The sequence below is a fragment of the Ambystoma mexicanum genome, chromosome 5p (assembly GCF_040938575.1).
Source record: "Ambystoma mexicanum isolate Mex_15411 chromosome 5p, UKY_AmexF1_1, whole genome shotgun sequence".
NCBI classification, from domain to species: Eukaryota; Metazoa; Chordata; class Amphibia; order Caudata; family Ambystomatidae; genus Ambystoma; species Ambystoma mexicanum.
In genome coordinates this window covers 808,065,300-808,091,570 of record NC_090930.1, presented here as the reverse complement: position 1 = coordinate 808,091,570, position 26,271 = coordinate 808,065,300, and the positions used below count along the sequence as shown (strand labels likewise).

Genomic DNA, 26,271 nt, shown 5'->3' with positions numbered 1-26,271 from the left:
TCCTTTTTTAGGTTATTGGAAGCTGCACATCACTTTGCCAACTGGGTACGTCTAAGTGTGTGACAGGGGAAGGTCTAGGCCTGGCATTCCTGTTAGGCAGAATCCTGTGCAGTTCCCTTGGGGACCACTGCAAAAAGATTAAGACTACAGGAGTAAGCAGTAAACCCAATTGGTACCAGTCTGCACCACCCAGATTTACCTGGTAGCTGTGGCTGAGCAGTCAGACTTCTCTCAAGAAGAGTAAGGCAGTATATAGAGTATACACAATAGGGTCAAAAACACAGTGAAACAAGCAAACACTGACCAGAGCTTTGTATCAAAAGTATATAATTATTTATTTAACACACACTTTAAAAAACACACTAGCACTCTAAATCAAAAGCAAGTTCAAACACAGTCAGATAAAGTAAAAACACCTCCCTTGATAACTATTAGACAAGTCAGAGTTAAAACACCACTATTTGTTAAAACAGATGTGAGCGTGTAACCTAGATGGCACTCCAATAGTTAGGTTAAAGGGAGAGAAAAAGGCAGAGTATAAAAATAAAACAGTTCCCAACACTTTTATAAGTCCAAAGCAAGTCAGTGAGGGCAGTATACACTGTAGAGCCAAAGTCCATAGGCCAGGCCCACTTTAAATGGAGCAAAGCGAAATGTGCCCCGGACCACACGGTTTAAAATGCACTAAAAGTCTTTGCAGAGTGTTCAAAAGAGGATGGGGTGATTCGAGAAGTAAAGTTAGAAGGTCTGGAGCCAACCCAGTTGGAAAGCCAAGGATTTAAGGGTCACCTTTAGTAATCCGAAGAAAGGGAGGCCAGGTGGAACACAGTACCTTAAAGAGAGAGGAAGCTCCAACGGCGGCAGTTGTTCCTGGCAGTGGATGCAAGTCGTGGATTCGACCAGGGAAGGAGAAGATCTCGTCGAGGAGGAACCTTGTAGTCGTTGCACTACCCAGGGAAGAGACCAGCTGCGGAGTTTGTCGGTAAAAGGTGCGTCCCTTTTATTCGCGGTCAAAGTGGTGAAGCTTGGCTATCCGGTCGCCGTGGTGTTTGGCACGGGCGAGTCGACCAAAAGACGTCTTTGGAAAGCGAAAGGGGCGAACTGGTTGATCCCACCAGCTCAGAGAGAGAAGGCTCTTCCAGCAGAAGACTTCTCTTGTCGTCGGGAAAGTGGTGAGGTCGTTGCAGCAGGGCTCCACCGGTGGTGTCGTCATTGCAGATGGCTCCGCTTCTTCCCTTTTCGGATTCTTAGGTCCTGTGGCGACTTTTGAAGTTCCAGTCCCAAAAGCCCTGCTTTTATGCAGAAAAACCCCCATTCAACAGCCTAGCTGTCACTCAAACATGCTAAGTGGTGAGCCGGGCGGCTCACCACTGGGCCATTCAGAATGGAGTGCGACTTGAGTTGCTAAGGCAAAGCAGTCCAGAGTGCCAATTCCCCTCACCACACATCCTGTGGAACCCAGACAGAGTGGCACCATTTGGAGGGCTTCTGTGGAGAAGCCCACCAAAAAGTGGAACAAAGCGCTCAACCTTGGTCAGAGTTACAGAGACGGACAAGAACTCCATTTTAGAAAAGAGTTCTGGCAGAAAGACCCAACTGTGAATTTAATATTAAATAAACCGGCAGTGTCTTAAACATTGCACAAAAAGTGGTGCGTTTAAAATCAATGGGAAAATCCCATAGGAAATATTCCGGTGGAATATTTTGCGTGGTAACCACTGCCACCAGCCAGAAACTCGACAAGGGGGGACTGGACAGTGCCCCCCTTGAATACAGACCCAGGGGCAATATAATTAGCCCCTTCCAGTACTTCCAAAATATGATGGTTTGTACTGGTTCTGTTCACAATTTAGGACTAGTAAAGTCAATGGTGACTTTACATGCCCTGGGAGACAGTAGTCAGTCCCAGGGTATGGAGTCTATGTTTGGGGTCACTATGACACCCCTGTGTTACTGCACTGAGGGTGCTGTGTAACACATACACAATAATTAGATGATACCCTATGGAGTAAAAGACCCCATAGCCCAAAATCACACAAATAGTCAGAGACATACCTCAAATCATGCCTAAGAGTGGGAGTAAAAGAGTCTCACTCTTAGCAGGAGAAATAAACCCCAAAAATCCAGCAAAGCTGCTGGGGGACTCTCTAGGTTTGGGAAATTAGCCTTATAAGAAAATTCCCAAGGCACAGGAAGAAGCAGAGAGTTCTGGGCAGCGTGGCTCTCACCGCTCATTCCCCGGATTTGTTTTACGTTGTGGCATCAGTTTCTCTTCTTTTCGATGTGTCACCAGAAAAGGTCCCAGCAGGAGGAGCAACATAACCTTGAAATTAAGGGGTGAACAGACCAGTTGGGAGCAATGGGAAAGGCTATGTGAACTAAGCTATAAGAAATATATTGAAAGACGACATGCAGGTGGAGACAAACCAGGGAGGCTGCTAGCATGGTTATATAAATGAGACCGAGACCAGTAGTCAGAGAGATAAGGGGAGAAGAAGGCCAGACCTGGGATACCCAAGAGCGAGTGAACGAGGGGTTCCTTAGATTCTACAAAACACCTCTACGAAGATACAGGGCAGTAGGCAGGCCGGGAGACTCGGGAAACATTGGAAGACATAGGATTACCCAAATTAAATGATGAAGAACGGGAGAACCTGGAGGCTCCAATTACAATAGAGGAACAGAAATGCCCCAAGTGTGGGGAGGTGGATGCCGGGATGATTCACATGTTTTGGGGTTGCCCGGAGGTGGGAGGATTCTGGACGGAGGTCCAACAAAGACTGTCCCAAAAAAGGGATTAAGTTGGAGGTGGACTCAGTGTGGGCATGCATGCCTGGGAGTTTTGTTGACCACGCAACCTAAAGCACTTTAGCAAACTGAAAGACCTAGCTTACATCTTGGCCAAACGGAGAATCTCCATGGGTTGGAAAGCAGCCCAAAGACCTAGGGTAGAGGTGGGGTGGACCGACCTCCTGAAGTGGGCAGAGGCTGAGACAGTAGCATGGTACGAAGCAGTCAGTAGGGGAGGAGGAAGCGGGACCCCTGACAGCATGGAGGCAAATGGTGGCGGCGTTGTCGGGAACTTCCCATGCCGAACTTAGTGAAGATGAAATGTTGGGAAACACTGTAGGTGATGAGCCCCAAGCAACAAATTCGTTTGAAGTAGGTGCTCGAGTTAAGGGGATGGGAGGAGGGAGGACTATGATGTGTAACATGTTAAAGTAATGATGAGAAGCAGATATGTGTAAATGTCCTATGTGTTAGTTAAGTTTGGTGTGTGGTTAAAAATAATACAAATTATTATTTTTTTAAAAACCTGAAATTAAGGGCGTAACTTGGCGAACTGAAGGATTTTGTGTCTTGATTTTTTTCCATATCCGAGTGCTGGAGAAATCTCAAAAGGCACGATTGTCCCCAAGTAGTGGAATAAAACTGGTTTAGAAAAAGGGTCATAAACAGTCCTAGGGCAGTCCTCCTCTAATGCGGGTTACCTTAGCTCTCCTGAGGTTTTGGCAGGCTATAGCTTTTGTGTGCAGGTAATGCTTTGCACCATTCCAGATACCACCTACAGGGCTGCCAGGCCATTTTACACATTACCGCAGAGAAAGTCCAATGCCTCCCTGAAGGAGACCAGTCCATGGGATTCAGTCTGATTAGAAATGGCCATTCGGGTAAGGCTTGGATCCTGAAAAAGGGCATCCAGCTGTTGTTCTCATGTTTGCATATTATAAAACAAGTATTACAGTTAATCCTGATTAAATTACATGTACACTGTTGTAAACGCATTTCACATGTTTCCTTAAAAATAGTTATTCAGATTTTGCCATTTGCATAATTCCATACATGTTTTACAATTAACTTGTCAATTTTCGAAATAAATCATGTCATTATAGTTGGCATGTCTTTGTGTGTTTTATTTACTTTAACGTTCTCCTATATCAGAGCGGGTGGGCGGGACAAAATGAACGAGCTCATGCCATACTGTAGCGAGTGTATTCCTTTCGTAGGTCCTTCAGAATAGAGACTGAAGTCCTAGTGATAGAAGGAAAGAGTGAGGTGATTGGGTGCTTTTGGACACACGAGATGGGGGGCAAGCGTATATTGCATGAGCAGGAAGTTGGGTGAGCTGGTTCCCTGATCTGGGGACCCCCTTAGAAAAAAATGCACCTCCTATCAGACTACGCTCTAAACACCATGGCATAACCACTGCCATCTCTGCCTTGTGATTACCCGTTGAAAATCATGATTGTCGACTAACCTGCTTACTAGCTGAAACTGCAGTTGATTCCCTTCCAGTGGCATATGCTGCTAGTCTCCCCGACATTCCATGCCTACGTTGGACACATTACATTTGAATACAGCACCAATTACTACTTTCATATTACTTCCCCAAACCAGGAATAATTGTAGTTGCTCCAAAACTATGTGGCATAATTATAACCGGACATGAGATCACATGAAGCTGTGAAAAAAGCGTTAATGTCTGCAGATGACAAGGGCTAAGCATCTTGGGTGTTTCAGTAACAAAACATGCCACTCGCACAGTCAGAATCACCACAGACTGACCTGTTATGGTGGTGCAGCAGTGACTGGGACAGAGAGGAATACCAGAAGGTTGCAGACTCTTGGACAATGTGACGTTCGAAACCGAGAATTTGGATCCTTTGCCCCTTGGGTCACTACTTTTTATTAATGGGGCTGTTGTTGAGAAACAGATGGGCAAAGTGTTGCACTCTTCTTCAAACTACCAGCATTGAACTATCCCCTAAAAAAATTGGACCATATGTTTCATGCTTAATTATTTCAGTTCCAAATTGTATTTGTTTTATCAAGTTTGCTCTGTATTGATTAACTTTTAATTTTCCGTTTGAAAGATTGTTGGTGAAAAAAGTTATCTTTTTTTGTTGCTTTAGGTATGCAAAATCACACACACTACTCATCGAACAACGTTTACAGAAGGACAAACTTGCAGAAATTGTCAGAGACTCTGATGTTATGCTCAAGTAAGATGTCCTTGCATTTGTGAAAAAACAAAATATTTGGTTGCCGGTGATTTCTTGTGAATATTTTCTTTCGCCACACACTAAAGGGAAGCAATTTTTTTTTATCACTACAGCAAAACACATCTGTGTCTAAATACGTAGGTTTGCTTGTGCTTGTAGTGCTGTACACCTCTATGACCCTGCGGTAGTGTATCATACAATTAGATTTTTACAGTCAGCATACAGTATTGGGCACATTTTCAATTGGAGATTATTTTGCGATAGGGAACACTTTTAATACATTTATATTTCAACCAGCACAATCTGTTTCACAGGTTAGGTGGGAAAAGTGTGCAGATAACTTTTGATGCTTGTGTTTTGATAAATGATTCCTTAAGGTTAATTGTTGGGAGGATAGCTGCCTGACGCACATCGCTCCTGCCTTGGTAACAGGACTATCCTGCAACATGGTTTCAGTACACCGGGTGAGCCGACTCTGCCCTTCATCCTCTCGAGGTCTTTATCCTGAGAACCATGAGAGGGTAATCCTAGACAAATTATTGCTGTGGGTATGCATAACGTGCTCTATAAATTCCCATAATATCATGGTCTGTTGTCATTCTGCCCCTCACATATCATCCTGACACAACATAGTAAATGTCTGTGCTGGTTTAACTGGTTGTTAGGCAAGATTGTATGCAGTACCCTTTGGGTGCACTACAACAACCCTGACCTCCTGGCAATAGGAGCCCAACCTTTGGTATAACTCTGTACTACACAGGTTGGTAGTGTGGTCGAGTAGGTCAAGAGGGGTCAATATGAGCTGTAGGGGAGTTGCAGAGAGATTCACAGTGACAAGTATTCAAATAGACTCTTACACACAGGGTTTATTGAGTAAACCATTAATTTATTTACCAGTCAGTTATAGTAAGCCTTCTTCAGAAGGGAGCAATATAAAACAACACACAAATACACTCCAAAAAATACACACTGTTAGTTATCTAAATCAGCAAATACCCATTTGGGATGACACACAGGCACTACCTACACACTCGGGTGACTTCAATAGCTAGGGTGCTGTTGGCATTATTATATTACTGTTTCATTTAGAATATTCTTGGAGGTAGTGTTAAAGAGAAGAGAGTTCAGAATAAAACAAGTATTCACAGTTATTCTTAAGTAGGTAAGTACTTTCAAGACAACCCACCAATGCAAAGTTAGTTAACCCTTTCCTGGAAGGAAGTCAAAACACATAAGCAGAAGAGAGAAGAGTCATTCAGGGAGCCAGGCCAGCCAATGTTAAGTTAGCAAAAGTCAAGGTGAACTGAAACTCTTCTTGCAGGTAAGAAGAAGGTCTTTCCAATGTTTAAAACGTCTTTGTAGAATAGAAGCAATCAAAGTAGGGCCACAAGCTGATTAGGCTTGTGAAGTAAAGAAGCTGACAGCAACTCTACCCATGCAACCAAGCAAGTCTCAGAGGACAAGTTGCTACACAACAAGGGTTAAGTTCTCTTAGAGTTTACAGTACCTTTAGGTTGAAGAAAAAGTGCAGCAGATGACTTTTGTTCCTGTGCAGCTCTGCATATCTCACTGTTCCTGGGCCTCAGTCGCGGGGACAAGAGGGGGGTCACTTCTGGAGACTCCTGCACTGCAATGGGACGGTCACTGCTTGCGACCGCCAACCTTCAAACAAGTGGCTGTTCAGTGTTTCAGCTTCTCGCGTCTACCGCAAATAGCAACACTGTGGTTCCTGGCTGTCGAGATGGGCTTTCCTTGCATCTGGGGTCCCGCACTCCGTTGAGGGGGCTCAGGCTCGGTCATTCCTGCTTCCTGGGAGTCCGGAATCTCTTCCTGGAGCTCCTGGCCAGCTTAAAAAGCAACGCACACAAACTGGTGTTCCTCTCCCTAGCTATACAGTTTTCAGCAGCAACTCTGTGGAAATTCAGCCAGCTCTGAAATGGATGATCAGGACGCTTACTTTGAAGTTGATTGGTCCCACCAACTCAAGGGGAGAAGTCGTCCTTGCAGGGGCTTTTCTGTCGATACGAATTTGGAGTTTCAGCACAGCAGCATGGCTTCACCGGGCAAACCAACGGTCCAGGAGTTGCAGCAGGCATCCTCTTCAAGTTCTTCTTCGGATTCCTTCGTCCAATGGTCGACTCTACCTTCCAAGCCAAAAAGCGTTGCCTTTTATGCAGCTTACTCCCATACATTCCAGCCTACACTAGCTGTCAGTCACCCAGCCGGGTGGCTGTCCTTGCCGGACAGCCAGCCGGCCAATCACCTATGAATGTATTCCTGCACAGGGAGTTTCGGGCACCTCCATTGCTTCTTGCTCCCGCAAGAAACCCTGGAGCCAGAGGCGGGCTTCACTCGTGAATCCCGCCAAAGGCAAAATGAACAAAGGGACCAAACCTGGTTTGGCGCGCAGAGTAAATCTCACGAAGGACCTTTCCACAAAGAAATGGCAAAAAAAAGAAGACTGGGGCCATTTTGACAAAAATCGCACCCATGGGGGTTTTACAGTGGCTGCGAACGCAGCCTGCTGTAAAATCCCATAATGGTAGTAAAAAGTAAACCACTGCCACCAGCCATTCGGTGAGGAAAGGGTAACATAAGAATGTTACATGAGTAGCCAGATAAAGGGGATACTAAGTAACCCCTCGAGCACCCTATTGTAAGATAGTGTGTACTGGGTCTAGAAAGTTACAAATGTAAGTAAAGTCAATTTCACTTTACTGCTCTGGGAAACAGTAGTTTATCCCAGAGAAGGTATTTAAACTTTTGGGAAATCTGAAAGACTTCCCTGTGTCACTGCACTGAAGGTGCTGTGTGACACAATGTAAAAGATGATGCCTATGGAGTTTATCAGATGCCACAACCAAAAGAAGCACAGTATACAAAATCACATTCAAAACGCATGAGAGAGTGGGGAAAAAATGGGTCTTGCTCTCTCCAGGTTCAACAAATCAAGTCCTCAAAATCCAGCAAAGTCACTGGGGGTCTCTAAGATAGAGGGAATTAGCACATTTCTGATAATTCTCCTTAACACTGGTGGATATTCAGACATGATGCACTTTGTTTCAGTGTATAAGATTGTGCAGGCCAAAATTTGATTAAGAATTTGAGCCTAAAAGAAAGTTGGGCTACAATAATTCAACATGCTTTAAGTATTGTTTTTAATATGTAAAAGTTGCCTTGCTTTGAAGACTGCTTCAATCTAGCTTCAAGGTAAGACATGCTTTTAAAAAAGAAATTGAACATGAAGAAATGTCCGTTTATAATTTGATGTTTGCAGCACCGTTTTGTGTGTATTTGATTGCAAAGGTGTTGAAATTTACTTTTAGGGGACTGTCATCAAATGAGTGAACTGTTACTCAATAGTGATAACATTTTAATAGGTACATTTAGAAGTGATGTTATATTTTGGAACGATTTCTAAATGTACAGTTTCTTAAATGGCCCTGGAAGTATTTAATATTGATTGTAAAGTATTCACCTTGAATAAGCACAGCATGTCAACCAGTGTTCTGCAGCAGTCTGGTGATTTTTGCACCAGGGAGGCAAGCTGCGGGCAGTCTGAGAGACTTGGCTGCAAGGTAACAACATTTCATGACTTGCAGCACCTTTTTATTGCCATGCAATTATGTGTAAACATGGCATGTAATGATTACAGAAACCCTGTTGGGACAATTGTTCTGAAGTCCAACGGATTAGTAAAACCATACAACTGAGACAGTACAAAACTCCACTCTTAGTATAAGGCTGTACCACCCGAGTATACGGTAGCATAGACAGAGCAGCCAGGCTTACCGTAGGAGGGAGAGAGGGCTGTAGCTTGGTACATAGAAATTGTAACATATATATGGTCCAAAGAAACACTGCAACACTATGTATTGTAAAAACAATTGGTGTATTTAAATGCAAGTAGGTCATGATGAATCTTGGGTAAATAAGTACTATCACATTATATATACATACAATTATAAAAACACAAAACAATGCTTTAAATTACACATATCAAAGCATAGACCCTGTTCAGAAAACGAACATTATTTCTAAGGAAGTCAAATCTCATCAAACACATGTATAGGACATACCTATACATGGGGAGCAAAACCATCAGTTACTTTTAGATTACTTTACAGTAAGTCAAGGGTAATAGACCTATAACTGTTTTAAGGATAACACAGTTATAGCAGATGAGTAAGAGCGTGTGGTGTAATATACAATTACAGTTGATTTTCAGTTCGGAGGAACACTGACTGAGGTAAGCAATAACTCTCCGACTTAGTTTAGGATGGCCCACAGCAGACCAACATAAGTAAAACCTACACTACACTTATTATAGCAGGTCAGGGGAAGCAAGACCCAGTTGGTATACTTATACACTAATATTCTGAAAGAAATAGTGAAGCCAACAGCATTACTTTTGGGAAAGGGGCATAACCAATTCACAAGTGAGTAAAATAACCTTGCATATATTTTTCAGAATGGCAGAACACATTCAAGGTAAGTAAGCACTCTCAGATGGGCCGTTATCAATCAACTCTTTCACAAGTAAGTAACTTTTAAACACTTGTTATACTTTTCAAGGCAGAATCCTTTTCTTAGCCAGTCCTTCCCTAGTCTATAGCACTAGTTCTCTGAGGCAGAAGAGGGGCCCTAGTGGTCTAGTTGCAGGGTGTAGGCAGGGTAAGATAGGATTCAGTTGCAGAAAAAGTCAGTTTTCCTGTGGAAGACCGTTCATACAAGTAAGTAGTTAACTTTAGAGTTGGGTAGGGTCCAGGGACTTCTGAGACGACACCCTAGGAGGATTCCAGCAGTGGACCTGGCTGAACTGGATGAGAGAAATCCCAATCACAAGAAACACCCTGAAGCTATACAGGAATCACAAAAGGCTTAAGGTGAGTAAATACCCCAGCAAACACAGGACCACAGCACAGAAGAAGAGTTGCAGCAGGTAGATTTCAGGATCTGCAGCCAAAAACCTGGTTGATGGATTTCTTTGTCATGTAGATGGAAGACAGGAATTTGGAAGGGATTTTGCAGCAGGGATCAACAGGGAAGGCTCCAGGCAAGAGTTGCTTCATGACTGGATGTGGCTGTGTGGTTTTGGTGCCCTTTTCCGGAGCTAGAGAAGACTGAATATAGCTGGTCAGATTCTCGTCTATAATCTGGTCTAGCACTCTGGTGAGGAGACTTCAAGGACTTTAATTGCGTCTCTGGAGAGGCAGGAGGAGGCCACACAAATTTGTGTGGCCTCTACTTTTCATGTTTGTCTTCTCTGTCAATCTTGCCAACTACTTTTCATGTTTGTCTTCTCTGTCAATCTTGAAAAGGCTAACTCACTTTCCAGCCTCTTGTTTCCTCGTGTCCCTATAGTCCAGTATGCAGCTGGTTCCTGTTTCTAGCCAGGGCAGAAATTGCCATGGACTTAATACTAGATTCATTTGAAAAATATACTGTACGAAAACATTGAGTGTGAGGAAAGAGATGCCAGCTACATTGAAGCATTTGAGTTGGCAGTGAGGCTATCAACAGAATCAAAAACCTTGTTCACTGAGGTTTGGGAAACACTGAGTCAAGGAGGCGGGTAGCACAAATACGGAAAAGCTCCCTGCTTTGTTTTAGATTTTAAAAAAGATAGACTGGCTGATTCATGAAATTATTTGCTCCAAAAAACAGGGATTTGTGCACCATTCTGCCCGCAAATCCCTGTTTAACCAATGGGGATTTGCGGGCAGAATGGCGCACAAATCCCTGTTTTTCGGCGCAAATAATTCCATGAATCAGCCCCATAGTCTTTCAATGCCTGATTAGTCTCCAAAACTGTTGATGCTCCAGTAGAGGTGTACTGTAGGAAGTCAGTGGCTTCCTCACTGTGGAGTGCTTTGGTGTGGCAATTTGTCCCCCGCCAGGGACCTGGTGGTGGAAAACTATTCCTTCAGATATTTCCTCCGATATGAGCTGCACGTTAGGGGAGTTTTCCTAACGTCCACCTGGAGGTAAGACTCTATACAACTATCCCTTGGTGTGTACTACCTGTGAGGGAGGCATGGTATCACAAGTAGACACTGACACAAAAGCTGCAAGTTTCAAAACCATTATTGATGGATTAAATGGGGTTGCGACTATCTTGCCTAGTAACTAAGATGGGAGTATTCTCGGCCATCAAACAAAAAGAAAATAGTCCTAGTCAGTCCTTAGTCAAAATAAAATGACATATACTAACAAACCTAATGCCTGCCCTCTTTCAAATACAATACATGTTTAAAGGGAATGTGTAATGCAAAAAGGAAAATCAGTGTTCAAAAGAAGTGTCAATATGGCTGAGTAAACTCCCTTCCCCACGTTTTGTAGCATGGGTTAAGGTGGCACACTTGGACCTTGTGACACACTCTGGCTTTGGACACATGGATGCAGTTTGTTTCGTGGACCGGGGCCCAGTTGGCCTTCCACGAAAATTCACTAGTTTATCCGCTGGACCTCTGTGCTTTCTCTCATTTCAGCAAAGGTCACCTTTTAGCTTGTATGCAGTTCAAGTGTGTTTCCTTCTGGTTACCACAATTCAGTACAGGTGTCCCTCCGCCAGGCTCAAACCTTTCACTCACAATTTGTGGGGATTCCCTTGCCCAATCTTCAATCAAACCTTCATAGGCTTACCTGCGTCGGACTCAAGCCTCCTTTCACTTTCCTTCTACTGTCGAAGACTTTCTAAACTGCTATCCTTTTGCTTTTACCTCGGCATTACCACTTCGACCTTCTTTCATCAAAAGTCACTTCCCCCCTCCTGCACCAAGGCCTCTTGGTAAATGTAGTTTCAAGCACAGTACTTATTTCAAAGTTCAAAGATATATCTCACATCCCAGCTTTCTCTGCCGGTATCAAACCTAACAGTTCAAAGACATCTCTCACATCCAGGTTTCCCTTGGCAGGGATCAAACCTAACAGTTCAAATCTTAAATCAGTTTCTTTCTCTTCCTGCCACTTCTACAGCATCAGACATTTCATAGAGACTTTCGATTGGGCAATCTTCTTTCGCTGGGCCACTCTGTTACTTTGTATCTTTAATTTACAGTTCTTTACAATGCTCATTCGTCGGATACTGTTGGCGTCAAGTTTCATTTAACACAGACCGGACTTTCATTGATTTCATCAACTCAGCGGCTGCGTTAATCAATTTTCGTCTTTTGCAACTTTGATCCTGAAGTGAAGGCTGATGCCACAAATGCAGCTGCACCTCCACAACTCTTCCATTAACCCGGGAGGGTGGCTGGTATCCTTGAAACACAAAAGAGGTTTATCTCTTCTCTCTGGCTAGGCCTCCTTGTGCAACCTTAAAGGCCCTACGGAGGTAACGATCTCTCGCGGTGGTGTACAAGGTTTCTCCGTACCATGGTTCCGTCCCTCGGCCTGTCGCTCTGCTCCACCTGGTTTGCTGTTGCCCTGGAAGAACTGCTCCTTCTCGTGCATCGCCTTGCTCCAAGTGTGTCTCAGTGTTCGACCTTTTAACCATGTGGGAAGAGCTAATAGGTACCAGGTGTTTGTAATTAAGGCCAGGTTCCTGACCCTGCCTGATCTTATTAGTGGGACATGTCCAATGTATTACATGGGTAGTACTCCTTTCAGCCTCAGACCTCCTCTTCCTCGGCTCAGTTTTTGTGTAGGAAACAGGGGGGGTCTTGGAAGTTGGAATAACCTATGAAATAGGATGGGACAGGGATATTTGGAAAGGGGGGATACCATGTCTTGCCATTGGGCGTTCCTCCCCCACTCCCCGAGGACCCCTCACCCAGGTGATCCTCCTGCTCTTGTCCACCCCCAGGGTCTGGATCCAAAGACGATGGCTGTGCCCTGGTCACCTGAGTAAGGGATCCCCAGGGTATAGGTTGTGAAACATCCTCTGGTTTTTCACATACCCAAAGGATTAGGTAGAATGGCAGAGGAGTCAGGCTTATCATAGGAGGAGGATGTGAGCTTGTAGGCAAGTACACTGAACCCAGTCAATACAATAGTCAAATGAAACTCTAAAACAATGAAAGTTATAATAACAATGTCTTTTATATACACAAGGCAGGTAAGTAAATACTATTTTAGATCAACTAAAACACACAGGAAATATCAACACTACTTATCAATTGTGACTGCTTCAATAATAGTTGCTCGCACTTACAATTGTTACAGAAAATGACACTGACAGTTCTACGTATAACTTCTAGTGCCGTGCACCTGCATTTGATACAGAGAAACGATTGGTTCATTCATTTATATAGTCACACAGACAAAATCTGGAGGAAGGAAAAGAAGGGTTATTCAACACTATTTAGCAGCAGAATATTTCTCAGCATCGCTTTTCAAGACTTCTAATACTTTGTAAGCCCAATCCCTAACTATCCAAGAGTTCACCAAAGTCAGTGTATGAGAGAGACAAAAGTCTTAAGCAGCAATAGAAAAGGTAGGGATCCACAGGATACGCTAACTACTTAAATAAAATGCCTATAGCAAGATAACACAATTCATAAGGACTATACAATGGACACCCTACTAGGACACAAGCTGTGAAGCCTGGGACAGAAGTATGAATGGTGTGAGAAATATGTGGGTGTCCTCACCTACTCCCCTTGGATCCTCTTCTCAGGAGGCCAGAGAAAGGCATTCGAGGTGAAAAGATCTTTTCATCAAAAAAAGCAATTTAGAAAGACTGCTCTGTGAACGCAGTCTGGTCAGGGGACTTGGATAAGTGTGATCACGCCTGTGGAGGTCCAACTGGAGCTCAGCAAAGTTCTGTGTGGATTTGTCCACGCAAAGATGTTACACTGCAAATGGGTCAGGGGTCCCCTGGTATTCACAATTTGGAAAGTCACAGCACCTCAAGGGATGGCTCGATCTGCAGTTCGTCTTGGGGATGGTTGGTCCTACCAGCCAAAGGGAAGGAGTTGCCCTCTTCAGCGCTCCTCTGTCGATAAGAAAACCGGGTCAAGACCAATGTTCCCTCTAATTATTTTTCTCTAAATGCGGAACTGGTTAGTTGTTGGACGCACATTATTTTCCATGTGCGCAACTGACTAATGAGGTAAGCCACTTTGTGAGCATGTGTATTTAGTGAACTACTGTCGCAGAAGAGAGTTTGAAAAGGAATTTCCTCTTCCCAGCCACTGCAATTCTTGACAAATCTTACAACGCTGTTTTCAAACACATAGGCTAAAATAAAATATGGCATATGTGATTATACAGAAAACTTATCAACCGGTCCAAGACTTCAACGTCTGCCACAGTACCTCGTAAAGGTTTTAAGCCACTGGAAAATCACTCATGTATACTACAAAACACAAATATCTCTTTTCATAACTGATGTGGCTGCCAAGAAATTCAGACAGAAAACATTTGCTGATTGATTAATGGCAATTAAAAGAAATGTGTCGAAAGCATGCTGATAGGAGTTCAAGTGCCACTTTAATGAAGTAATTCAAGGGCCAGGAGAAAATGCTTCTAATAATTTGTATAAGGATGATAATTACAACAGAATAACTGCACCTCAGAATATGATGATCAAAAAGTTCCTGTGCCGGGGCGCTGTTGAGCTGCCACATAAGATGGTCGCCTGAGCGTGAAGCTCCTCCCTCACAAAATCAGTTTTATAAATAACTCCAGTTATACCCTTTCTAATCCCTGCCAGCTGTCATCTACATGTCTGGGAAGAAGCTGTGAAGCTGTGACATTAGTCCAGTTTGAAACCGGAGCCTGGGTACGAGGTTCATGGCGTTTGAAAATCCTGAGTGCCTGCTCCTGGACGGTGGTGAGCAGCGGGGGAGTGGAGCACTCCCCGCGCTGTGCCGGACCCTCTGCACTGTGGCGCACTTGGCGCACTGCCTCCAGCCGAACACCAGAGAATATGCACTGACAAGGGGCCCTCGCTGCGCGGAAGGCAGTTGGACCGTGAGGCTCCTGGTGGGGTGCCTGGCATCTCCTTACGCGTTGTGGGAATCCGAGCTGACTGCTCCTGAGGGCCGTGCTGCAGCCGCGCCTGCTTCGCTGGCCGCTCCATTGTGCCTCTGTTGAAGAAGGGTAGAGCACTGGACGGGATGCCGTGGGCTTGGTGTCGGGCTGGTACAGTGCTTTGACCGTTGGGCAGCCCGACTGCTGCTGTCTTCGCCGGCCCTGATCCGGCGCAGGCCCCCACCTTAGAAGACTCCCCTGAGTGCATGACTGTAGCCGTCGACTGCAATGAGGTGGAGCGTGGTAACCTGTAGGTCTAATGTTGGGGAACCGGTGGACGGGACGGGACAGAGCCTGATTGCAGCAACTCGTACCTGTAGTTGACCTACACCGTCCCCAGTCTGCTCTGCTCTCGTGATCTGCGGAGGCCTGGGGGATCCCAGGCACACAGAAACCTATGCTGAATTTGCTGGCAGACCTGCTCCCCCGCTGGGCGGTGCGCCTTGGGGACGCACCAGCGTATATTGTGGTGTGTTTCGACTACTCCCTGGCTGTGACACAGGGGTGCCATCTACATCGGCTCCTGCAGGTAACAAACTCTTCTGTGGCCCCTGGGCAAATCAATAGTTGGCAAATAACTTGCACAATTCCTCACGTGCTGAAGATCCGAGACCTCCCCCCTTGGATAGATCTATGTCCTCTGGCCGGGTCTGTGAGGCAGATAAAGTCCATCCGAATTGAGGTCCCAGCATTCACAGCCCTAGAGCTTTATTTGGCATCCTGGTGAGGTGGGGTAGTGTAGCAACGTGGGTGTGGTGAGATCTGGAGCTCTGGTAAAGGGTATCCTTGCGGACTCCCGTCTCCTTGTAGGATACATCGGTGCTAACCTCTGAGTGCTCTGAATAATAGAGGGTGTGTGGCACCCAGTGCACAGATGCCAATACCAGTTTCTGGACCAGCTATGTGACCAAACATGACTTTGCATAACTCTAGATGAAAGTGGAACCACCTTACTGCACAGGATTGGCCAGCCTTCAACACGCAGGAGAGAGAGTAGGGGGTGAGGCACCGCTGTGTACTTTGAATTGGGGTTCTGGGCACATACTTCAGCGTACCCTGATGTTACCTGTGATTTGACTGGCTTCTTCTCTTCCCTCTGCTGTTTCTCTGCCTGTGCTAGCACTCCCCGGGCTGCGTCTGGTGGATGCTATATGTTGCCCTTGCCCTAGTTTACTGAATGTGGTTGGTGGCTGGGCCCTCGAGCTGGGTACGTGGGTGTGTCTGTGCTGATCTGAGCACGGGAGTGCGTTTTTTCCGACCTGTGTGGAACAGACAACTTCCTTCTAACTCACATTGCATCCTCCGACCACCTACTCTATAAGAAGGGCCCTATAGAAGCGTTCACCAACACCCTGCAAAATCTGTCCATGATACTGATCCCCCTACTGGGGAACTGCCCCCCCTGGCCTCTACATCAAGGGAGATCACTTGCTTGCAACTGTGCAAAACGGCTTCCTTGTAGTCAATGTGAAGCTAGATGACATAGTTTCCACGATTGGCTCACTAAAATCTAAATTGGAAAAAGAAGGGGCTCGAATTACGGAGGTAGAGTCCAGGGTGGGGGAGGCAGAGCACCAGGTCGCAAGACAGGGCAGGGATATTGTACAGCTGCAACAGGAATTCTACAAGGTGCGAAACAAATGTGATGACCACGAATCGCGCTCACGCCGAAATAACATTTGTATTGTCGGTATTCCAGAAGCAGCTTACAAGGGCACAATGGAGCACTTTGTGGAGAAATTGCTTAAGTCATTATTTCACCCCTCCAATCTTTCACAACATTTCCTGATGGAAAGAGCGCATCATGTCCTCGCCCCGGTTCCTAAACCTGGCGCCCCCCTCCCCTGTACAAGGATGCTCAACTACCGGGACAGGGACTTAATCCTGTGATTGGCCAGGGAGATGGGGGTGCCGTGCTTTGAATCCTCTGATATACACATATATCCTGACTTTGCGAAGGCCGTTCTCTCCAAGCACAAATCCTTTGATCCTGTCAAAAAGATGCTGCGGATACGGCAGGTGCAATATGCCTTCCTATATCCTGCCAAACTGCGGCTACAACATGGACGTAGATCACACTTCTTTGAGGACCCTGTGGATGCAATGTCATATATAGAGGCCAACATTTCCATACCGCTTTCGCGCAGAGGTCATGGAGGTGGAGGTGTCTCTCCCTTGCGGGGGGATGTCCCAGACATTATGGACAACGGTTGACAATGAAATGCTATACGGCTTTACCAGAGTTGTTTATTATGGGTATAATCACACATACTATTGGGGCTGCTCTACTCTCACTCTCCACGGTTTACGGATTGAGGTGGGCTCACAGTGCCCCCCATAAGGTTTGACATGTTGTGTTATGACTGGGTTTAGATCGTCAAGTTGTGGATGATGATGTGGGTGGGGGGAGTTAACCAGGTTCTTTGTAAAGGTATGGTCCCTCAACAAGTTAACACTTGGCGGGTAACGTTGCTGTGCCTTACCGGTTTTGGGTTGGGAATGTTTGCTTATAAGTTGAAAACCAGTGAAGACCTCTCCAACAGAGTCATGGTGCTTTCAATAAAGTCTGATATGTTAATCTTCAACGTGGTATACATTGTTAGATCGGAAGTTGTGGAGCAGGTGATGGGAGTCAATTTGGTCAATCATGAATTATTTCTGCCAAATGATGGTGCACCCCGGAGTGTTTAAAATCTTGGTATGCGGGGGGTATGCATCGCCAGGTTGGGAGTGATGAAACGATTCAGAAAATGGTGAACTCTAACATCACGTTCTTGTTCTGGAATGTACGTGGCCTCAACCATCCTATTAAGGCCTGTAAAGTGGCAGCCTATATAAACCTATGGGCTCCCAGGGTCATAATGCTGCAGGTGAGCCATTCTCTGGGGTCCTCATGTGACACGTTTGCCAGAACCTGGGGCCCACAGCAGTAATACACTAGCTACTCATCTCAATCTCGCGGGGTACTCACATTGATACGCTGCTCCATACAGTTCCAAGAATCCAAGCGATGCATTGACCTGATGGGCAATTATGTTATAGTGCATGGCTCACTGGCTGGGGTTGGGGTAACGCTGGTAAACATGTATGGCCCTAATTCGGGCGATCCCCAATTCTATGAGCAGATACTTGATCAACTACTGGACGACTCCCATTCACACATCATCTGGGGGGGGCAATTTCAACCTTATATTAGACTGTGTGTTGGATTGCTCCAGCGCTTCGCAGAGGGAGTTGTCTGCTGCTGGGCGGATGGTGATGAGTGTAATTTGTCACCTAGGATTAACTGACCCCTGGCGTTGCTGCAATGCCTCCAAACGAGAGTACACATTCTACTCCACTGTGCACGATGCTCATTCTAGAATAGATTTTTGGTTAATACCCACTTCCCTTATGTCCCATGTAGCGGGTGCGACAATCCATCCACGTACCCTCTCTGATCATTCGCCCATCACACTATCCCTGCAGTGGCATGGCGGTCTTGCGTCCCCACTGGTGTATGCCCCCATCCTGCATTTTGGACCCGTCCCTTACTGAGCACCTACACATCAAGTCTGAGAGCTTTTTCCACAGAAATACGGAATAGGTCCGTCATGCAAGTACGCTCTGGGAGGCCTATAAAGTGTGGGTCAGGCGAGAGATTATCTCCACGGCCTCTGGGACGCTGCGGGAAACTAGGCGTTGCCTCTCTGTGGTTGAGGCTGATATCAAAAAACTAGAAGACGAGTATGCGCGCACACGCGATCGGGCAATACTGGGTGACATAAAGAGTAGGCTCGTGGAGTTCTGGGAACTGGTGGATAGAGAGGTCCGCCTTTTATAGCACCCCGGAGGTTGTGAATGCTGAATTCCACTGGTTTTACAGGGCATTGTACTCTAATGCCGATGGTTGCTTCCTGATGGAGTTGAAGTTATGCAAATGTGCTCTTCCACCCACCCCTTTCCCCGGCCCCTGTACCTCCAATACTAGTAGATAGAGCATTGTAAAAAGCGAGGGATTGTAGCAGTAAACACTCGCTGGGAAATTTGCAGACCCACAATAATGCCTCAACATATGTGAATTTTACGAATGTCATGACTCTGCATGTACACAATTATGTTTCAGTGCATACAAGATTGTTTGCAGCACACCCCACCCTTATATCATTGTGTAGGATTATGCAGTGCTCAGTGAAACCGTTTTTGTATAGCAGCGGTTTACCATATAATGTAAGAAGGTCTATGCCCAAAGGAACTCTGAACACTTGGAAACAATGCAGATTGTGTGAGAAGCATTCTCCTTTCTGATTAACCGGTGCCGTGATACTATGGACGAGTAATCCCAGGCATAGCCCATACCCATTATCCATTGTAGGCAAAGTAAATGATATTGCAATGTTGCTCTCCACTTGTAGGGTAATGTTAGCGATGCAAAAGTAGGAGACGCTGAGCATCACATTTGTTTTCTCAAAATCCTTAGAGTGTAAATTAATATTTGAGTTTTATAATGCTTTAACTTGCAAGGGGGCCGCTTCAATGCACTTGCATGACATAAGTATAAAGAAGAGAAAATGTGGAATAACGTTACACATCCAACTAGCCTGCTTACTTAGAGTCATTAGTAGTTCGATTGTATAGTGCGGGTGACGCTTTTGGTAAGGCACAATGAGTAACAGAAATTCTGGCGTGTGTACGTTATTCATATTACAACAAACATAAAACAAATGGATGTAGGTACAAGTCTGCCAACCTTTCACAGAGCCAAGAGAGGAAGAGTCAAGGTTGTCTGGTAGTATCTTAATGTGTTCTGGGGCAGAAGTTAAAGTAATATGGTAAAAGTGTAGAAGAGTCAAGTTTAGGAGTCATGGGTGGCGAGGGAACATTATTTGGTTACTGTGTGTAGGCATATCTTGGTTAGATTCTTCTGTTCATGGAGCCAATTTTTCATATTAGTTTTTAACCTCTTGCGTGTGTATTTTGCTGTTAGGGATTTTAGGTGTTTACGATCACCCTTGCATAGTAGTATAATGCAAATGAGCAGAATATGAAGACTAGTTGCTTATTTTAAGAGAAAGAACATTTCAGGTAATTACTGTGGCTTGTGCCTTATTAAATCTTTTTGAATAGGCGAGAATTGTCTGTGTGCACTGCTAAAAATCTTCTGAGCGGCACCCAGAAGGAAACTGGGCAAGCGCACATGCGCACAGCTTAGAGGGAACATTGGTCAAGACAGCAGTGGTTGTTACACAGTTACTGGAAGGATGTGCAGGCGTATCTATTAGTCTTCCGCTCCAGATCTTCGGTTCCACTGGTCGACTTGCCTTCCGCCTCAGGAACCTCACCTTTTATTCAGATTTCCCATTCACTCCTCTGAAAACTCTCCCAGCAGTTTACAGAAACTGGCAGGTGGCTGTCCAATCAGGACACCCAGCACCCCAGTGGAAACTGGTTCCATTCAGGCACTCGGGCAGACAAAGGGCAGGGGAGTGTGAAACTCCTCCACCGCTTCCTGCTTTCATACACACTGGAGCCTAGGCGCAGTAACTCCAGGGTTTCTGTCATAGGCAAAACTCACACGCAGGCATCTCCCTCCCAGAATGATAGAAGGGCTAACAAAGGACACCCGCAAAAGAAATGGTTTTAGGCAAAGTTTGTATGCAGTACCCTCTGGGACCACTACACACAACTCTGACTACAGGTATAGGAAACCCAACCTTTGGTATAAGCTTGTACTACACAGTTTTGGTAATGTGTTGAGCAACCAGGCATATCTCAAGAGTGGTCAATGTGAGCTGTAGTGCAGTTACAGAGATTCAGTTATAAGTATTCAAATAAATTCTTACACTCAAGGATTCTTGCATAAACAATTATTCATTTATCAGTCAGTTAGAATAAGCCTTCTTCAGAAGGGAGCATTATAATAGTAACACCCAAATACATTTCGATACTGTACACTCTTAGTTTCTAAATCAATAAAGACCCTTTTGGGATGACCCACAGACACAACCTACACCCACAGGTGACTTGTATAGCTAGAGTGCTGAGGACATTAATATCTTACTGTTGGCATTTAGAATACTCTTAGAAGTTGGTAAAAGGCAAAGGTTATTAGAACAAGAGACCACAAATATTCCTAAGCAGGCAAATACTTTTGGATCCCCCTAGAAGACTCCTTCAGTTCAATAGGCTAAGCCAAAGTCAATGGGCAAAAGTCATGTATTAGAATGAAGCACTTCTGGTAAGTAAATGGAAAAGTCTTTGCACAAGTTCTTGGGAGTATTTGATGAAAAGAAGAATCAAATGTAGGACCACAAGCTGATTAGACTTGTGAGTAGTAGAAGATGCAAGCAACTCTACAGCAAGAGGTAAGTTCTCTCAGACTTTTTATAGTACCTTAGAAATTAAGAAAACATGCAGCAGATGAGTTCTGTTCCTGTGCAGCTTTGCAGGTCTCACTGTTCCTGGGCCTCAATCGTGGGGACAAGAGGGAGGACGTCGGGGGACTCCTGCAATGCACTGGGACGGTCAAAACTCGCAAACTTCACTTTTAGTTGCTGTTCAGTGTTTCAGCTCCTCGCGTCTACCGCAAATGGCAACACTGCGGTTCCTGGCTGTCGAGATGGACTTTCCTTGCTTCTGGGGTCCCGCACTCTGTTGAGGGGGCTCAGGCTTGGTCAGTCCTGCTTCCTGGGAGTCTGGAGGATCTCCCTGAAGCTCTAGGCCAGCTTAAAAGTAACACACACAATCTGGTGTTCCTCTCCCTGGCTATACAGTTTCCAGCAGCAACTCTGTGGAAATTCAGCCAGCTCCGAAATGGATGACCAGGTGGCTTACTTTGAAGTTGATTGGTCCCACCAACTCAAGGGGAGAAGTCGTCCTTGCAGGGGCTTCTCTGTCGATACGAATTTGGAGTTTTAGCACAGCAGCAGGGCTTCACCGGGCAAACCAGGAGTTGCAACAGGCGTCCTCTTCAAGTTCTTCTTCGGTTCCTTCGTCCAGTGGTCGACTCTTCCTTCCACGCCAAAAGACTCGCCTTTCATTCAGTTCTCTCCCATTCATTCCAGCCTAGCTATCAGTCACCCAGCAAGGTGGCTGTCCTTGCCAGACAGTCAGCTGGCTAATCACCACAGAGTGTATTTGGGTCTCCTAGGAGACTAAGCACAGGGAGTTTCGGGCACCTCCCTCACTTCCTGCCTACCCCAGACACCCTGGAGCCAGAGGCGGGCTTCACTCGTGAATCCTGCCAAAGGCAAAATGAACAAAGGGACCAAACCTGATTTGGCGTGCAGAGTAAATCTAAAGAAGGACCTTTCCACAAAGAAATGGCGAAAAAAGAAGACAAGGGCCATTTTGACATCAACGAAATAATCGGCCCACGAGAAGGAGAAGAAAACAACCAAGATGAACCAAGACGGCAAGAACGAGAATGGCGCATTCAAGGCCCAAGAAGAAAACGTGTAAAAGGCTCAAGGAAGTACCGGAGAGGGAACCTCTCCCCAGAGGGAGACAATTGAAAATTTGTGAACTGGGTAAGAAGGAACTCAATCTCATGTTGTTAAAGTGTTTTGAAAAAGGGGATTCTAACCTGAGACACCACTATGATCCTGATATGATCATTTGAGGGGGGGGGGGGGCACTGAGAGGGCCCAGCCTAGACTGAGATGTCACATCAGATCAAGGGGCTGGAAAGAACGGCCCCCAAAGGTGGTTTGATGCAGACCTGGTGCCATCAACCGGGCCCAATCGAACGCCATCAGTGCGAAGGGAGGTGGATTGGGGAGGGAGGGAAAGCAGGGCAAAAGACGGGGTCGAAGCAGCAATATTAGCGATCCAAAACGTACAACGCAGTGTGGAACTTAGTGCAAAAATGCAACAGTGGCCATGGCACAAAAGCCATTTCATCATAAAAGCAAATAATTACACCAACCATTGAAACAAGAGGGAGGGATTCCCTGAGGGTGGGGACACTTAATGTGAAGGGACTTGACTCTCCTACCAAAAGATCGCTTGTCGCCAGAGAATTCCATAGATCCGAATTCGGCATCCTGGTATTACAAGAAACAAAATATATGAAGGGGGAGGAAAGGCAATCCTTGGGAAACACAAGGGAATGGAATTCTGGAGATCAGGGCCTCTCAGAAGAGGAGGGGGTTGGAATCCTCATCAGGAAGGGTATAGATTTCTTGGAAACCAAAACTTGGTCTGACGTAGACAGACGAGCCCTGCAAGTGACGGGAAACGTAGGCAAGGTGAACGTAACAATAGCAACGCTATACTCGCCCAACACGGGGCAAACCAGGTTCCTCACCAAAACCATCTCAAAGATACCATTCGAAGCTTCAGGCCATGTCATTCTGGGAGGGGATTTCAACCAATGGGCTGACCCGGTCAAAGACAGAAAATCAGGTAAACCTGACATAAGAAATCAAGTCAGGGGAGACCGCACAGACCTTGCGGAAGTGATGGAAACGTATCAACTGGTAGATGTGTGGAGGGGCACGCCCCCAAATGATCAGGGCTATACCTTCTTTTCCGTCCCCCACAATACATATACCCAAATCGACTACATATACCTATCCAAAGACCTAGCCAACACCACGACCCACTGAGACATAGCTCCAATCACACCATGGTGAGAACAGATATTCAGTGGGACAACCTACCGACGAGGGGGGGGGGGATGGCGATGTAATGAAAGCCTTTGGAAAGACGCAGTTTTCAAAACAGAGATGGAGACTGGAATCAATTCCTCAAAAAAAATAACACTTGGGAAGTACCAAAACAAATAGTCTGGGAGGCGGGGAAAGCCACATGGAGAGGGATCTTGATAAGGGAGGGATCGACCAAGAAGAGGGAACGCAAAATCATAGAACATAGACTATGAACTGAACTTTGCCAGCTTGAGGAAGATAGCAGAAGGGGTATGGGGTGTGACCAGATTTAGATCGACAAAGCTAAAATGAAAAGGGAGGAACTGAAACTGCTGGAACACGAGCAGGTAGTGCGCAAACTTAGACTCCTGAAGCAAAACTTTTACGAAAAGGGAGACAAGGCTGACGCACTACTTGCTGCCAGACCCCGAGAACAGAGAGCCGAACGAAAAGTACCAGAGATAGTAGAGAACACCGGCCCCCCGAACCAGAACTCCCACTACTACCCCAGAAAGCTTCACGAAAAATTTAATCAGACTCTATACAATTCGGAAACGAACCCTGACCAATCTGAGAGAGAGACTTACTTGTCCTCGATTAACATGCCCAAGATACTGTCATGATCTCTGCTTCCAAAAGGTCAGGGTTTTCCCAACTCCCTTGGAAGCAGATCCATAACCCAGGTTCCGAGTGCCAACCAGTCCCAATTGGGACCTTTTGGACCCAGTCCTGGCGCCAGTGGCACCAGGCTCATAAATATGCCCAGTCCCAGCGCTGGAAGCGCCGGGCTCATAATGCTTGGGTGGACTTACCTGCAGCAGACCATGCTGCTTACTTGCCTGCCAGTTGAGCCTCTGATCCTCTTCTGTTTGGAACTACTTTTCCTGTTGGGTGGGGCTGGAGCCACTCCCTAGATTCAGAACACTGGAACTCTTCTGGAAGGCAGGAACTCTTTTCTTACCAGGAACTCTTTTCTTACTTAGGCGTGGCTGTGGAAGGAGACACCTAAGCACTACAGGAGGCTATTTAAACCACACCCGGTGGATGAATCTTGCTTTGCGTTATTCTGCACCCTCTGCAGCAGAACGCTCATCGTGTCTTCTGCATCCGGTCCTGGGCCTAAGGAAAAAGGCTTACCATCCTGAATCCAGTCTTCAGCAACACCTATAAAGACAAGAAAGAACAGGTTAGCATTCCGGCATCTGAAAGGCAAAGGCTTACCTACTCTTCGTGCGCTCCGGAGGTCTTCACACTGCATTCCGGCATCTGAAAGAGAAAAGCTTACCAACTCTTCGCACGCTCCGGAGGCCGTCGGCGCTGCATCCCGCATCTGAAAGACAAAACAAGGTGCGTTTAAAGACATTGGGGAACTTTAATACTCACGTGCCATTACTCCTTTCCACATCTAACCCAGTGGGTATCCCGGCACCCTGCAGCCGCTCCGAACTTGTACCTGCAAAATAAAAAGACAGTTAGAGCGCATCGTGAAGCTGGCAACAAGCGCTTACTTACGTGCTTCCAGGCGCTTCTATCCATCACACGGGCTCCATCTTCAACTCACTTCAGCCCGTCATCCGCCATCGCCGGAACCCTGCAAAACAAGAGACATCATTATTAAAGACTTTAAAGACATTTGAGTTACTCGAAACTTACCGTTCGTGCAGTAAACGACGGACAGCAGTCCTCTGAAGTCAAGAGGCCTGCGCTACCTATCCAGTGAAGAAACTGGTTACAGCACCCTGCCCCGAGGCAGATGGAGAGCTCGGCATTCACTTACCTAAGGTGAGAGCGTTAACCTGTGGGGGTCTACAGGAGAGGAGAAGGGGAAAGAGATAGGGACACCCCAATAACCCCAGTTCATTAACCCCGTATTTTCTATCTGCAGACATCTTACTCAGCACGTCAGGCATACAGGGCACAGAGGTCCAGCCCAAAGAGCCCACCGGGTGCTGCACATCACCTTTGAAGATACGGTAGTCGCCCAGTCAAGACCGGCGCCTCTGCGAGAATCAGGTGAGCGTTACAGATACCAAACCAGGACTCGGACCTCCTCGAATCCCCCATAACTGAACAAGAGGTCCAGGATGCAATAAAGAGGCTAACAATAGGCAGATCCCCAGGTGAAAACGGCTATACAGCCGAATTCTAGAAATCCTTTAGTATAAAACTGACACCTTTCATGGCAGAACTTTTTAATGAACTACTAGACAGGGAAGCTCCAGCCTCCTTCACCCGTGCGCTGATCACTGTAATCCCCAGAGAGGGAAGAGACCCTAAAAAGTGTGGATCATACCGCCCCATCCCCCTACTCAATCTTGATGCAAAGATCTACACGAGAATCCGCGCCGCCAGACTTGAGACATTAATGCCACGAATTATACACCCCGACCAGGTCGGATTTATACTGGGGAGGCAAGGAGCAGACACAATGCGCAAAACACTTGACCTCATACACACATCTCATACCATATCCAATGAGCCAGCCCTCCTTGTAGAAAAAGCTTTCGACAGAGTAGAATGGGGTTTCCTGATGGCAGTCCTGCGTAAGATAGGCATAGGCACCAGGTTTAGAAAGGGAATACTTCCAGAATATACGACTCCCGATGCATCCATATTCGTGAACGGTGAATATTCCAGATGGTTCCCGCTAGAACGAGGAA

At 46.0% G+C, this 26,271-nt stretch overlaps 1 protein-coding gene across 3 annotated transcripts in view; it reads left to right on the top strand.

Annotated features, from left to right (window-relative positions):
• Positions 1-26,271, top strand: part of NT5C3A (5'-nucleotidase, cytosolic IIIA) — a 656,918-nt gene that overhangs the window by 504,975 nt on the left and 125,672 nt on the right. For all 3 annotated transcript variants that reach the window (XM_069613233.1, XM_069613235.1, XM_069613234.1), the window contains one exon: positions 4,914-5,003. In XM_069613233.1, the coding sequence (XP_069469334.1) occupies positions 4,914-5,003 (90 nt within the window). The remainder of the gene's footprint in view (positions 1-4,913; positions 5,004-26,271) is intronic.